The sequence below is a fragment of the Neofelis nebulosa genome, chromosome 11, assembly GCF_028018385.1.
Source record: "Neofelis nebulosa isolate mNeoNeb1 chromosome 11, mNeoNeb1.pri, whole genome shotgun sequence".
NCBI classification, from domain to species: domain Eukaryota; kingdom Metazoa; phylum Chordata; class Mammalia; order Carnivora; family Felidae; genus Neofelis; species Neofelis nebulosa.
Genome location: NC_080792.1, coordinates 89,134,583 through 89,150,639, shown reverse-complemented (window position 1 = coordinate 89,150,639; position 16,057 = coordinate 89,134,583). Strand labels below are relative to the sequence as shown.

Sequence of the window (16,057 nt, the reverse complement as noted above, 5' to 3'; positions counted from 1 at the left end):
TTCTGGAGGTGGAATCCACAGAACATAGCTAAGAATGAGATAACAAGATAAGAAAGGGAAGTGTCCAATAATGTCTTGGTTTCTGTCTGGAGTGACTCAGGGTCCCGTATATTGAACTAGGGAAGGAATGGGAAGAGCAGGCCATGGGGTAAGGATCAGAATTTCTTTTTTTAAAATTTTTTTTTTTTTAACGTTTATTTATTTTTGAGACAGAGAGAGACAGAGCATGAACAGGGGAGGGTCAGAGAAAGAGGGAGACACAGAATCCCAAACAGGCTCCGGGCTCTGAGCGGTCAGCACAGAGCCTGACGCGGGGCTCAAACTCACAGACTGCGAGATCGTGACCTGAGCTGAAGTCGGATGCTTAGCTGACTGAGCCATTCAGGCGCCCCAAGGATCAGAATTTCTATTCCAAATATTTTAGTTTGAGATTCCTACAGATTCCAAATGGGAATCCAGCAGGTGATTATACATTTGCATTTGGAGCTCAGAAATAAGGTCTCAGGCTGGAGTTACAAATTGTAGGATTATCATTCTGTAGTGCTTGACCACGGGATAGGTGGTGTAGGACGCAGCTCTGAAGAGCCCTGAGGTCCCGATGTTGGGTGGGGGTTGGCACAAGAAGCTGAGAAAGAGCTGCCAGCACGCTGGGAGGAACCCCCAAGTGGCCAGTGTTGTGGCCGCAGCTGAGAGAGCGAGTGAGGGGGACTGGGGATCCCTGGGTGCACCAGCCAGGGGTTGGTGGCCTGGAGAGCAGTTTGCACAGAGGGACAGATGTGAATGTTGGTTGAGAATGTTGTGTAGAATAAGTGAAGGCGACCTGTGTGTCTGACAACTGGAACATTAATATATTGTGATATATTTGTGCATGGTGCTGTGCACTTGCTAGATCAGGAATTGGCAAGCACAGCCCCCAGCCCCAATCCAGCCTGCTGCCCGTTGTTGGAAGGCCCGTGAGCAAAGAAGGGTTTTTTGTTTTTAAATGGGAGAAAAAGCATAATATTTCATACGTGTAAAAATTACATGAAATTGAAATTTCAGTGTCCATAAGTAACATTTATTCATTTACCTATTGTCTGTGGCTGCTTTGCGTTACAATGGCTAAGTTGAGTAGTTGCAACAGAATCCTCTTCCATGTGGCCCATAAAACCTATTTATTAAAACAAAATAGGGGTGCCTGGGCGGCTCAGTCAGTTAGGTGTCCGACTTCTGCTCAGGTCGTGATCTCGTGGTTCGTAGGTTCGAGCCCCGTGTAGGGCGCTGTGCTGACAGCTCAGAGCCTAGAGCCTGCTTCTAATTCTGTGTATCCTTCTGTCTCTGCCCCTCCCCAGCTCACACTTTGTCTCTTTCTCTCAAAAACTAAACATTAAAAAAAATAATAAAAAACAAATAACACAAAAAACTTATTTATTATTTGACTACAGGAAAAATTTGCCAACCACTGAAGTCGATCATTAACATGATTTAATCTTAGGAACATAATCTGGAACAACGAAAAACCAGTTGCAGAAGAAGTAGGATACTATTCATATTGACTTCAGCATGTAGAACAGTTGTACATATTCTTACAGGTTGATACAGAAGTAGTAAAAGTGTAATGTATGTACACATTACAAATTTAGTGTAAGTGGTTGCTTTGGGGAGGAATGATATTGGAGAGGTACACAGGGGACTTGAGTTGTATCTGTGGTATTTCCCTGTGTAAATTTTTTTTAAATGTTTATTTATTTTTGAGAGAGAGCGCGCACACGAGCGGGGGAGGGGCAGAGAGAGGGAGACACAGAATGTGAAGCAGGCTCCAGGCTCTGAGCTGTCAGCCCAAAGCCCAACGTGGGGCTTGAACCTGCAAACCGTGAGATCATGACCTGAGACGAAGTCGGACGCTCGACTGACTGAGCCACCCAGGCGCCCCTGTGGTGTTTCCCTGTTTAAAAATCTAACAGAAATATTGCAAATAATCAAGATTGTATAAGCAGACGGTTGGTGCATGAGTATGATCTGTGTGTCTATGCATGCTGAAGTGAACATGAACCAATAAAGGATTGATATCCACAATATAAAGAACTAGGAAAGAAAAAGTCTCCTCAATAGAAAAATGATAAAAGAACATGAACAAACGATTCGTAGAAAAAGACATATAAATGGCTGATAAAATGAAAAGATGTTCATTTTACTAGTAATCAAAAAATGTAAATTAAGCATGGGATACCACTCACACCATCAGACAGGCCACACTTTAATCAACGCAAAGTTTGGCAAAGATGTGAAGAAAGAGGTACTCTCAAAGTAATGGTTGGACTGGGGCGCCTGGGTGGCTCAGTCGGTTAAGCATCCGACTTCGGCTCAGGTCATGATCTCGCGGTCTGTGAGTTCGAGCCCCGCATCGGGCTCTGTGCTGACCGCTCACAGCCCGGAGCCTGTTTCGGATTCTGTGTCTCCCTCTCTCTCTGACCCTCCCCCGTTCATGCTCTGTCTCTCTCTGTCTCAAAAATAAATAAACGTTAAGAAAAATTAAAAAAGGGGCGCCTGGGTGGCTCCGTCGGTTAAGCGTCCGACTTCAGCTCAGGTCACGATCTCACGGTCCGTGAGTTCGAGCCCCGCGTCGGGCTCTGGGCTGATGATGGCCCAGAGCCTGGAGCCTGCTTCCGATTCTGTGTCTCCCTCTCTCTCTGACCCTTCCCCATTCATGCTCTGCCTCTCTCTGTCTCAAAAATAAATAAACGTTAAAAAAATATAAAAAAAAAAAAAAAAAGAAAAGAAAAATTAAAAAAAAAAAGTAATGGTTGGACTGAAAATCAGTAAGCTTGACTGGAGCGTGATTTGGCAATATCCACTAAGACTGAAAATATGCGCACCCCAAATTGCACACTTCTGGTTTTAGATATTTACCTTAGAGGAACTCCTACATGTGTTAATCGTAGCACTGTTGAAAGGTGATGTGTTGGGGGGCACCTGGGTGGCTCAGTCGGTTAAGCATCTGACTTCGCTCAGGTCATGATCTCGCGGTTCGTGAGTTCAAGCCCCGCGTCAGGCTCTGTGCTGATGGCTCAGAGCCTGGAGCCTGTTTCGGATTCTGTGTCTCCCTCTCTCTCTGACTCTCCCCCCGTTCATGCTCTGTCTCTCCCTGTCTCAAAAATAAATAAACGTTAAAAAAAAAAAAATTAGAAAAAAAGAAAGGTGATGTGTTGGAAACTAAACATCCACAACAGGACGAAAAATCAATAATGGGCAGTATAGTTATTCTGTAGGCAAATGATTGAAGTGACACACCTGTGTGTGTTAACATGGGGATATCTGAAACATGTTGAGTAGAAGCAGCAGCATTAGAAGGATGTGTACATTAGGTGGACATTATTAAAAAACATACATGGGGCGCCTGGGTGGCGCAGTCGGTTAAGCGTCTGACTTCAGCCAGGTCACGATCTCGCGGTCTGTGAGTTCGAGCCCCGCGTCAGGCTCTGGGCTGATGGCTCGGAGCCTGGAGCCTGTTTCCGATTCTGCGTCTCCCTCTCTCTCTGCCCCTCCCCCGTTCATGCTCTGTCTCTCTCTGTCCCAAAAATAAATAATAAAAAAAACAAAAAAACAAAAAAACATACAAACAACCACATATATAGAGTTTTGTCTTTCCATTGAAAACACGTATGGTAAGATATTAACATTTGTTAAAACCAAGTACAGCTGCTCATAGTGGTCTTTGTCTTTTTTTTTTTTTTACTAAAAAAAATTTTTTTAATGTTTATTTTTGAGAGAGACGGAGCAGGAGTGGGGGAAGGGCAGAGAGCGAGGGAGACACAGAATCTGAAGCAGACTCCAGGCTCTGAGCTGTCTGCACAGAGCCTGACGCTGGGCTCAAACTCACAGACTGTGAGATCATGACCTGAGCCGAAGTCGGATGCTTAACCAACTGAGCCACCCAAGTGCCCCATGTAATTTTCTAAAAATGTTTGGAATGTTTCTTAATTTAAAAATTGAGGACCAAAGCAAGGGAGTGACTGGGAGTTGAAATGAAAATAGAGGCAAGTCGTAAGAAATTTGACTGTGAAAGGGAGCAGAGGGAGGAAGACGGCTCTCTTCTCTAGGTTTCTCTTCTTCGCCAAAGTGTGATGCGAGGTTATCACCTGACCATCAGGGTTGGGTAAGAGGTTTGAGGAGAGTGGAGAAGCTGAAAGGTAGTCCTGTTGGAGAATTGGAGCTCGTTGATTACAGAAAGGTATGTTGCCAGCCGGTGTCGGGTGTCTGTTGAGATGGTGAGAGTGATTCTGTAATGATAGCCCAGTCTGCACGGATGGGTGGCTTTTTTCCAGCAAAGCCCAAGTGTAGGACTGCAGACGCTCAGAAGTGAGGCCACTGTGGTCCTCCAGGGTTAGGTCTCTGCTGCCAGTTGGGTGTGATGGGAGGTGAGCGGGGAAGGGGGCAAGGCAGTGAGTAACTATTATCGAGGGTGTGCGTCCCAGAGTAGGTAGAGAGGAACTGGAGGGGTGATACATAGAAATTGGTGAGGCCAAGGATCACAGGCCTTGGGGACACAGTGCCTTGGTGATACTTGAGTGTGTGAGCCAGAAGAATCTTTGAGTTGCGATTTCTTAAGTGGGGGGTGTTCGCTGTTGATGACAGAGTCCATTGAGTGTGTGCTGAGGGGGGTGAGTGAGCAGGAGCAGAGTCCAGTCACTAGGAGAGGTCGTGGACCGCTCCTCTGCATGGACCCTGACGTTGCCCAGAGCGGGGTCAGAAGCAGGTGTGGAGAAGACGAGACCAGTTCTGGAGTCTAGCGAAGGGCCAGGTAATGCATGATGTGTGAGCCTCAGCTGGGCAGGGTTTTCATAAGATGGGGCAGGTACTAGCCTAGAACTGCACTACTCAGTACATTAGTGCCAGTCCCCACGTGTGGCTATGAAATTTAAATTAATTAAAATTACCTCACAGTTCGTGAGTTCGAGCCCCGCGTCGGGCTCTCTGCTCTTAGCTCGGAGCCTGGAGCCTGCTTCGGATTCTGTGTCTCCCCCTCTCTCTGCCCCTCCCCTGCTTGTACTCTGTCTCTCTCAAAAATAAATGTTAAAAAAAGTTGTAAAATTCATTAAAATTAAGTAGCATTTAAAAATTGGTTCTTCACCTCACTAGCCACAATTCAAGTGTTCGATAGCAGTATGTGACTAGTGGCTACTGCATTGGACTGTGAGATGGAGGATGTTTCTGTGCCGGTCTGGCAGGAACAAGAAGGGTAGTCTGGCTGGCATGGCCGTGGCCTGAGCTACGGGGTGTGTACGAAGCATAGGAAGTGTGGTGGGAGGTCGGTTGGGGGTGTTCAGAGCTGCGTAGAGAGGGGAGTACCTGAATCTTGACCGAAATGCAGAAATACTCCAGAGTAACAGAAAACCTAAAATAACAGTTCAGTTGGATCTGAAAGCGATGAAACAGAGTTCACATATCTAAAGTAAGGTTGCTTTATGCAGTCTTTAAATTCCTGCACAAATGCGTAGATGACGTTTCAAAGCAGGTTGTTTTCTGTATGTGTTCAGTCTGAACTGAAGCACGAGCCTGTAACGCCTCAGATCATTTCTCGTTGTCCTAGCACGCTGGCCACCTCCGACGTCAGCAGACGCAAGTGGCTGATACCAGGCGCGGAGTATTCCATCTTTACTGGCCAGCCTTTGGACACCCAGGATAATAGAGTGAATAACCAGCTGGTGGAAACCTGTGTTCCCGGGTAAGGTAGCTTTCTCAAGGGTCATATTTAGGAACTGTTATGGTTTCATAGAGATTTTAATTGCTTTTAAATGTTCAGGAAGATATAAAGAGCCTTCTCTTTGTGGCTTCAATGCCTTAATTTTGAGGGCATGATTTTTAGTTTACTTTGAAAAACGAATGCTTTTAGGATTCTTGACCATCAAAGGCTGTGCAGAACGTCCCCCACTCTGTGCTCCCGACACAGTGGTGCGCTGTGCATGGGCTCTCGGTTTGGGTAAGGTGTCGATCCTCTCAGGCTCTGGATAGCTCGAACAACCGTATTACTCCAGAGCACCATATAAATACGATATTCCTGCCTGTGCGAGGCTGGGAAAATGATTGGGAAGCATTGGACTGTTACATGCAGGTTCGATCGTAATGTATTTATATTGTAAAGCATACATTTTCATTGTGGAGCGTAATTGTCAGCTCTCGTGTTACTCCCCTGACAACGCCACGAGCTCTGTCTTAGCTCAGGCTGCTGTATCCAGTCACCGCAGACTCGGCAGCTTAAAACAAGAAACACTTACTCTTGCGGTTCTGGAAGCTGAGAGTTCGACGTTGGGGTGCTGCCAGCGTAGTTGGGTTCTTGGTGAGGCTCCTCTTCCTAGTTATATGGTCTTTCTTTGGTGACTGTGTCCAGACAGACAGATGTTGTATCGCTTTTTTTTATAAGGGCACGAATTCCATCAGGGGGGTCCCACTCTCATGATTTCATCTAAAGCTGATCACCTCCCCAAGGCCTCACCTCCTCCCACCATCCACTGAGGATTGGGGCTTCAGCATACGAATTTTAGGGGGAGGGGACACAAATATTCAGTCCATAGCATTGCATGTCTTGTAATTATTATTTAAGGTACCATTCTCCTCCGGAAAAGGATTCTTCATTTGGAAGTTCACCAAGAAGCGTATTGATAAAGAAACAGAGAGAGATTTCAGATACACCAATCATGAAAGCTTTAAAAGAACTTGATGAAGGAAAAATATTGAAAAGTTGGGGCACACAGACAGAGAAAGAGGACACCTCAAATAGTAAGCATTTTTTCCTTGTTTGATATAGATAGGTAATAGATTATAGATACCTTCCCCTTCACCCCCCAGTTACATCACCTTCTTTAAATCCCCTGGTTCATAACTTATCACAATCATGGCATAATAGGCACCTTTTATACAAAGCAGACTACGTGTCACGTTCTGATTAGTAAAGATTTATGCGGCATTCTTAAAGGTATTTGAGAAATTCCTACATCGGTTTGTCTCACGTCAGAACGTTAAGACAGACCGTTGGTATTCATAAAGTGAGCTGTAACGTTTTCTTCTCTCCCTTTCTTGGTTAATGAGCATCTCTCAGCAGGACGAGAAGTATGGGAGGCCTGTTTTTCTCGCAAGTGCAGCTCAACGGTGCTTGCGTCTCCTCCTACTTACTCCAGTGCTCACTTGGTCGGGCCTGCTGATCACACGGTTAACATCTTCAGCATTGCATCTCCAAAGCACTATCTCCTAGTAAATAAATTAGTGACCTGGTTTCTAAAAATAATCTCTCTTGAAAAATCACCTTGAATGGCACTTGTAAACGGAGCCAGAATGAATTCGTTATAAACTCCCACGTTTTTCTTCATCCAGTATTTTTTTAATCCTTATAATGTGCATTTGCAAATAATCATTCTAACCTAAATGATGACAATTGCTTGCCTGGTGTAATCATCTGTTAAAGGGAGGTAACTGAAGCTAGGTTTGTTTTGTTTGTTTATTTTTTGACCTTTGTCTGTTACAGAATTAGTGAATCCTCGGCAAACCGAAACGTCTGTCAGTGCAAGTCGGTCCCCAGAGAAATGTGCCCAACAAAGACAGAAGAGGTTTAACTCTGCTTCACAGAGATCCTCGTCTTTACCACCTTCGACTCGTAAATCAAGTACTCCAAGTAAGAATCAGATGTATATATCTCCTGGCCTCAAGAGTGGCATCCAAGCCGTGCACACATGCCTGATGTTTTCTGTTTGCCTTCTGCTCTCTCCCTGGCACCTAGTAGAGTACTTTGGACGCAGGATCCCAAAATAGAATCTTGTTCAATAACAACATTGCCTGATTGCACAGATACTACAACTAGAGCTGAAGAAATCACAGTATATTAAAGTATTTTGTGTGTCCAGCAAATTTTTTTTTGCAACTAATACCACTTCACAGTTTTTCAGATCTTTGACAGTTGTCTAATGAAACATTAGTTCAAACAAATTAAGCTAGCTTAAAAAAGATGCTTCTTTGCATATATTTGCCTCAGGTTTCTTTAGCCAGTTATGGATGTGGTTTTAAAGGTTAAACATTGGATTTCTGTTTTCTCAATTTTCCATTTTGAGAACAGCTGAAGATATCTGTATATAACTGTGTTATAGGAATGTTCACTGGTGTACTGGTGTTTCCATCTTATTTCCAGTCGACTTCTAAAATCCTGAAAAACCAGTTTTGAGTCAGGGTGCTGAAACTACAGTCTGATGTACTAAAGTGTTGGCAGTGGTTCCCTCTAGATGATATAGGATTGTGAGTTATTTTTATTGTGTGTGCTTTTATTTATCTTTTGGAAGGTTTTACAATGAAATTGCATTCCATTTAAAGTTAGAAAACGTCCTGAAAAAGAAAGCTTGTTTTGCCGATATATGTATTATATAGAAGAAAAAGAATATTTCCTCTTCATTTTCTTCTGCAGCAAAAAGAGAGATTATGTTAACACCAGTGACTGTGGCTTATAGTCCAAAGCGATCCCCTAAAGAAAATTTGTCCCCGGGATTCAGTCATCTACTTAGCAGAAATGAAAGCAGTCCAGCTCGGTAAGTTCTCTGAAATAGTAGATTAAAATATCTATATTCTCGATTTTTTTTTTTTTTTTTTTTTTTTTACAGTGTCAGCTTATGCCTATAGCTGTCACTCATTTTTCATTCCTCAGTGGGAACTCTGTGGTTGTGAATCACTTAAATGAATGTCATACTAAAAAAAGGACTATAAAACATGACAACAGGTTTTAACCACATAAACTATTAGCCACTAGTAAATTTAAATACCGCCTCAGAATCCCTTCCAGCTTTTGGATATAGAATGATAATTCTTTGTTTTCCTGAAAAGGTTTATGATAGAGGGAAATTTTTGAGCCATTTGTACAAGAAGGTAGGCTGTCCTGGTAAGTTTCCCTGGGCGCCTGAAAAAGTGTCCTCTGAAGTGGACTCAGCAGTGTGTGCGGCCGGGAGAAGCCTGACTCCTCAGATGTAAGAGCTGGTGACCTAGCTCTCTATCAGGCTCTTGGAGAAATTACTTAAGCACATTGAACCTCAGTTTCCTTTTCTGTAAAACGAGGATAATAATACCTGCTCTGTTTATTTTATAAGGTTGTTATAAACATCAAAGGAGATAACATATGGATAAATGCCTTACGTGTCTAATACAGAATTTTGTGTTAGAAATACAAGTTTCAGTTTTAGAAAGTCGTATGACCAGCTTTCTTTTTAAAAAATATGTGAGCTAACTGGATGCCAGTTCGTCTTTCTAGTGGAGATAGGGAAAATCAGTTAACATTTTCTTCTCACAAGTAACTTGCTTCATTCAATAGATTTGATATACTTTTGGATGATTTAGATACTGTTCCTGTGTCTGCGTTACAACGTACCAATCCAAGAAAACAACTCCAGTTTCTTCCTCTAGATGACTCGGAAGGTATCTTTTCCTAAAAAATTATTAGTTATGGTTTTAGTCCTTCATTTTGTGAATTTCTGGTATCTTTTCAAGGTTCTAAATGTTCTAATGTCCTGCACTTAAATAATTTTTCCGCGCAAGGGCCTTTAAAAATAAGCATGCGTGATGTTCATATTGTGTGTCAATGTTGTGATCCTCATTTAAAAGTTGGGAAACTGAGGTACAGGGATTGTTAATGCTTCCTTACCAGGGCCATACTGTTCAGTTTTTCTGAATATTTATATTCTGTAACTTCTATGCAGCTTAGGTATTCGGTGATTTTTTTTCCTTTTTTCTCGTTTATCTTCTAAGTTTGGAATAAAGTTCTAAGATAATGCATGTGGATCACTGGGGCAGGCCCATGAGACTCTCGCTCTTCACCGTTGGTGTGGCTGTGTATCCACTAAATGTGTAGTTAGTATTTAACTTTTTTTGTTTGTTTGTTTTTTGTTTTGGCTTTAAGTTTAAAGTTCATTTAACTTTACAGAAAGTTTACCTACCTTGACTTAGGGAAGTTGTGCAGGGTGTCAAATCGAGGGTAAGACTTTTCGAATTCTTTGGAGAAAAAGCACTGAGTAAATATGATTGATTATTGTGTCCCTTTTCATGTTTTTTGGTTTGTGGCAGCCATTTTCAGAAAGTGAAGTTGGATGACATATATAGTTATGTAAAGGATCTATTAAGAAAATTGATAAGAAATAAATTTCTTTTCTCTCTGACAGAAAAAAAATATTCAGAAACAGCCACCGACATCCATGTTAATCATAGCTCTTCTCCCGAACTGTTGCCAAACGGAGTGAAGAAAGTGTCTGTGAGATCAGCCTGGGAGAAGAATAAATCAGTTAGCTATGAACAGTGTAAGCCCACGTCAGTAGCACCACATGGTAATGATTTTGAGTATACAGCAAAAATTAGGACCCTAGCTGAAACGGAACGGTTTTTTGATGAACTTACAAAAGAAAAAGACCAGGTAAAAACAAACAAAACTTAAAAAAAAAATCTTTCTCTGAACTCAAATGCTTATGTCTGAGGGATGGTCAGAAGGGAGTTACTTGAGTCAGACCATCCCAGGAAGTTACTGTGGATGCACACCAGCGCTGTGCTAGGAGTGCATTGGAGCTAGGCTGTCCTTGCAGATTAGGGCGGAGGGACTTACGTGAAGGCGAGACGGACAAGAAAATACTAGGCTGAAGTCTGTCTTGTCCATTCTGTTATAAACTCCCCGGCCATGAATTACATAGAATTCTTCTGTTTTTACTTAATTTGTTTTTGTGTGTGTTAACAGATTGAGGCAGCGCTAAGTCGAATGCCTTCTACTGGAGGACGAATCACTTTGCAGACAAGATTAAATCAGGTGAAATATCTTACTTAGCTTGAATCTCCTTTAGAAGCGTGATGCCGGGTAGCGCTCCATTTATCCAAGATGATGTTTTAGGCATCCTGAAGCAACTGGGAGGAAAAACTTTTAGCCTTTTAGAAAAGTGGTGATTATAGTGCACTTTAGAACTGCAGGCTAGCTTTCGGGCATAAAAAGTGATTTTACCTTTGTACTTCATGAAAAAGATGTTCATGCCTTCATGCCAGTCTGCAGTTTGTCTTTTAAAAGATGGTACATTAAGTTAATACTCTCACATTAACTGTCCCTTTTGGTGTTTGTTTCTTCCTCCCCAATCTAATTTATTTCTGAACCCCTTTCCATTTAGTAAACATGTAAAAAACAGTTGCACTTTGCAGCTGGATGAGCTGTAGAGGTTAAAGAGAGATGTGATTCCACCATCGGGCAGGAGGGTGCAGGCGAAGCGACTCGTGTGCGTTTCTTTTCATTGCTTTTCAGAGAGAATTAAAATGCACGAAACCATGGGACATTTAAAATCGGCTCTTTTTGTAATGTTTTAACCGTAACGATAGGGATATAGGTCTCTTACATAACTGCGTGTTTTGGCTTTTCAGTGCTTCAACTTTAGGAGAAGTTCATTTTCAGGTTGATCTGTGATACCAGAAGGAACAAAACGCTAAGAAAACAACAGAGGTCTTTTTCTAGGATCTATTTCCCTAACTTCTCTTTAAGACTTTAAGTCTTTTTTATTGTTTTTGTTGTTCTGAAAGTCTTTACTCAATAATTGATAAGACTCAACACAGGAAACCCTTCCTCCTTTTTGGGAAGGAAGAAGGAAAACTTACAGATACTCCGATGCTAAATTTATCTGAAACATTTGTTTAACATATTTTTATGTAATGAATATAAGCTCTTAAAATAACTTAAAAGGCAGTAGTTTCTGTTCATACATGTCAAAGCTGTTTCTGTCCAGTAAGGAGACCAGTGACAGCAAAAAGGGGCTGAGCATGCTTATATAGGATTCATAAGTGGAAAAGGTAAAATTGGGCAGAAAAAAGATGAAAAATATTCAGCCTGACCAATGAGTAAAAAACAGTACACATTTGAACAAAAGCATTATTTTTAAAAAATGTTTTATTTACTTTTGAGAGAGATGGCGGGGGGTGGGGGGGAAGGAGGGGCCGAAGGGGGTGGGACAGAGGATCTTACGTGGGCTCCGCATTGACATCAGCGAGCCTGGAGCAGCACTCAGACCCACAAACCATTAGATCATGACCTGAGCCGAAGTTGGACATTCACTCGACTGAGCCACCCAAGTGCCCCCAAAGCATTATGTTTTTAAAAAAACGATTACATTGACAGGTATTTAAAGAAAAATGGGGGAAAAAATAAAGCCCAGTACCCAGGATGGAGAAAATTATATTATCATACACAGCAGGTGGAAGTAGAAATTATCACAAACTTTTCTGGAGTACAATTTTACCTAGGTCCAAAGCTTTAGAATTTTGGATTTCTTTGGACGTAGCATTTTTATTTCTGGGAATGATTCCTAAGGCAATACTTCCAGGTGTTTGTAAAGAAATATTTTTTTAAGAGTATTTATTGCAGGAGCGCCTGGGTGGCTCAGTCGGTGAAGTGTCCGACTTTGGATCAGGTCATGATCTTGCAGTTTGTGAGTTCAACCCATGCATTGGGCTGTCTGCTGTCAGTAACACAGAACCTGTTTCGGATCCTCTGACTCCTTCTCTCTCTCTGCTTCCCCCCCGCAAAAAAACCCTCCAAATATTTAAAAAAAAAGAACATTTATTGCAGCATTATTTATGATATCCAAAATTAGAAGCAACCTAAATTTCTACTAAAAGATTCTTGGTTAAATCTAATGGAATATTGCACATTGATTTAAAAGGGTATCATAGAAAGATATTTCATAACAAGTTCAATTGAAAAATGTGTTTTTTTTTTTAAACTGAGTTGAATCCTCAGCAGCTTTTTTTTTTTTAAGTTTATTTATTTTTGAGACAGAGACAGAGCATGAACGGGGGAGGGGCAGAGAGAGAAGGAGACACAGAATCGGAAGCAGGCTCCAGGCTCTGAGCCATCAGCCCAGAGCCCGATGTGGGGCTCGAACTCACGGACTGCAAGATTGTGACCTGAGCTGAAGTCGGACGCTTAACCGACTGAGCCACCCAGGCGCCCCGAAAAATGTTTTTAAGTAGAGAATTTGTTTTTATTTTTCTTCTTAAAAATGATATGTATATCTGCAGGAAAAAAAAAGGAAAGAGGAACAATGGTTATTTTTACTCATCCGTCTTCTAAATACTTTATCACGAATGTGTGATCTTTTAATAATTAAAGTTGTTAAAGAGGAATTTTTAAGTTTTATTACAGATACCATTGGAGTTAATACTGAATAAAGTATCTAAAATGATAAATATATATTCCAGGCACTATTTACTTAACATTGGTACTGCTTATTTAAAAATAGCAGTTGTGAGGCACCTGGGTGGCTCAGTTGGTTGAACGTCCAACTTTTGATTTTGGCTCAGGTCATGATTCCAGGGTTGTGGGATCGAGCCTCATATCAGGCTCTGCGCTAGGCATGGAGCCTGCCTCTCTCCTTCTACTCTTCTCCCCTGCTTGTGGTCATTCTGTCTCTCTCTCTCTCAAGAAAGAAAGAGAGAGAGAAAAGAAAAGAAAGAAGTTGTTACATTGCTTCGTTGTGAGAGCTCTTGCTTCTTGGGAAGCAAACTCCTCCATCATTTTCCTTCCTTTTTAACTTAGAAATTCTTGTCAGAAAACAGTTGTTCGATATATGTATGCGTGAGATAAGGCACCAGTTCAACGTGTCCATTTCTTCTGGTGAAATGTATGAAGAACCTCCTCGGTTCCTCTTGTTCTGTTCACAGTTCTGGAGTCAGGGAATTACCTCTTTCCAGTGAGCCGCACTGCCCTTGCTGGGGTTTCCACATACTCAAAGTGGCACATGTACTGAGGATATGTTAAGGTGCAGCAGTTGTTTTGAGTGGTTGAAACGTTGATTCATGTTGTTAGTTTAAAGAAATCCGATGATGTGCATAAAAAATATAATAATTCTGTAAGTTTAATGTTTATACTAGTTCTTTTGTTAAAAGAAAGGTCATTTTGGTGGTAATTATAGAACCAGTGAACTTGATGTAGAATTCTAATTAAACGTTTCCTGTTATTTTCCCTTAGGAAGCCTTGGAAGATCGTTTGGAAAGGATTAATCGAGAACTGGGTTCAGTTCGAATGACATTAAAGAAATTTCATGTTTTGCGCACCTCTGCAAATCTCTGAGATTTGTAGCCATTAAATTTTGAGACATTTTTGTTTGCACTAATGTATAATTATGCACTCAGAAAAGGCGAACTATTTTGTACTGTTTATAAGCCTTCAAATAGTAGTTTTACAATCATGCTATTCTTTACACTTGCTATTTTATACTTCAAATGGCCACATATTTTCAAGATATTTTTGTTATGCTCAGGAATCTCTTGTATATTTTACTATTTAAAAAGTCTTATTTTTAAATAGTATAAGTCTCCAGTTTATATCAATAGTAAGGAAATGTAAACAGTGGAGGCAGCTTGTTTCTAAACAAATAGTGTTATCCTTTTACAATGAACTTTGCACACTAATTTTATATACTTGTTCTACATTGTGAATATGATTCTTTTTTTTTTTTAATAAATGCTTAAGAACAGCTTCCATAATGATAGACATGCTGAATGCAAAAAGCAAAAGAAAAATGCAGCATTCCCTGGATTTTAGTTGTGTTGAGATTTAAAAAAAAAAAAATTGCTAATGCAATTCCTGTTAGGAACATGTCTTAGAGTGAATGTTAGAATAGTAATAGTGGAAATACTGGAAATGATGGAATATTGGAAAGCTTTGAAAACTATGAACAACTCATTTTGTTTCCCTTGAACTTTATTATTTGTAAGGAAAGAAAAATGAGAGCTGTAATACTCTAATTCTTTAGTCATATATGTAGTGCTTTTCAGAAAACGTTAAACAATCGGAGCGCTGTAGCTTTCTGCCCATCATTCTGAATCTGTGACCCACTTGTGACAATAAATCGATGGATAAAACTTTGATGAAATACAGGCCGCCGCCCCACTGGATCGTCAGAGCGGCCGTGCTTCTCAGTGCACATGGCTTCAGTTGTCAGAGCCCTCACACAGACATTTTTAACCCGTCTCCCCCCGCCCCCCCCCCCCCCCCCGACTCCGGCCACAAACTACTCCCACAGTAGGTGCTGTAAGGGTGCCAGGTTTAGATCAGGGCAGCCCACCCTGCTAATTCATGGATGGGGAACGTGTGTCGCTGGAGCCTTGGACCTTTCTTCTGGCCTTGCCCGAGGGCTCCAGCTCACCGCCTGGGCAGTCCCTCTTGGCTCTCGGCGGTGGCACGTGGGCAGGAGGCTGTGCTCTGATCGGCACTAGTGGGTCTGTGTTCTGACTGCTGGTCTGGTTTGGTGGCCAGTCAGAATCCAGTGCCCACATATTTGTGTATGTGTTGATAAATAGATTCATTCTAAACTTTCCAAATTGATTCCCATTAACAATGCTCAGGTTTTAAAGTTTGGTGTTCTTTTGAGTCTTTTCTTCTTATGTAACCTCTTAACGGCTTATAGATATTATAGTTACGAGCCAAGCCAACCATTACTCCACCAGGATCTACGTATGCCTTTGAGCTGGGTTCTCAAACTGTCTTTGAGCACCCTTCACCAAAGCTTACCTGGCTGAGCCCCAGGCCTGATGCCCCAGCCGAGCACCCTTCTCAGCTTGGAGGGCGTCTCCGCAGGGAGCGAGGGGGTCTCTGCAGGGAGGGGCCGGCTGACCGATGCCCCTCTTACTCCTATCCGTGAATCGAACCTTAGATCCCAGCTCCTGCCACCAGTTGAACACCTCGAACTAGTCACAATTATTCATCAACAGAATAAGTGCCTTTATTTGTGGTATTTTTTTTCTAGCCTTTTTTTTTTTTTTTGAAGTCTCCTAGTTGTAGCAAAGAAAAAGTTAATTTTAATCAAGCTCCAGTACAGCTGTGTCAAAATCCAGTTAAGGGATTGACTTTACTGGTGGTATTCCCTTTGTGTTCTATACGTGATATTAAAAACTAACTTGAAAATTAGGATATTCATTGTTCCCTACTTTTATCATAAGTAAAGTCTACTACCTTCTTAAGAATAGGAAATTGCCATTTCAGAAGAGATTATGGTTTTATCTTGTGAAGGAGTTATCTTAGTCTCTGTTGGCT

General features: G+C 41.6%; 1 protein-coding gene across 8 annotated transcripts in view; it reads left to right on the top strand.

The window, feature by feature from the left end:
* Positions 1 to 14,508, top strand: part of MPHOSPH9 (M-phase phosphoprotein 9) — a 56,575-nt gene extending 42,067 nt beyond the window's left edge. For 6 of the 8 annotated variants that reach the window (XM_058691409.1, XM_058691411.1, XM_058691415.1 and 3 more), the window contains 8 exons: positions 5,570 to 5,704; positions 6,581 to 6,756; positions 7,499 to 7,645; positions 8,426 to 8,546; positions 9,320 to 9,423; positions 10,164 to 10,411; positions 10,727 to 10,795; positions 13,991 to 14,508. In XM_058691409.1, the coding sequence (XP_058547392.1) occupies positions 5,570 to 5,704; positions 6,581 to 6,756; positions 7,499 to 7,645; positions 8,426 to 8,546; positions 9,320 to 9,423; positions 10,164 to 10,411; positions 10,727 to 10,795; positions 13,991 to 14,092 (1,102 nt within the window). In that variant the 3' untranslated portion in view covers positions 14,093 to 14,508. Of the gene's footprint in view, positions 1 to 5,569; positions 5,705 to 6,580; positions 6,757 to 7,498; positions 7,646 to 8,425; positions 8,547 to 9,319; positions 9,424 to 10,163; positions 10,412 to 10,726; positions 10,796 to 13,990 lie in introns of those variants that run through there. The other 2 variants (XR_009250555.1, XM_058691414.1) reach the window with 2 other exon arrangements.
* Positions 14,509 to 16,057: the final 1,549 nt, after the last annotated feature.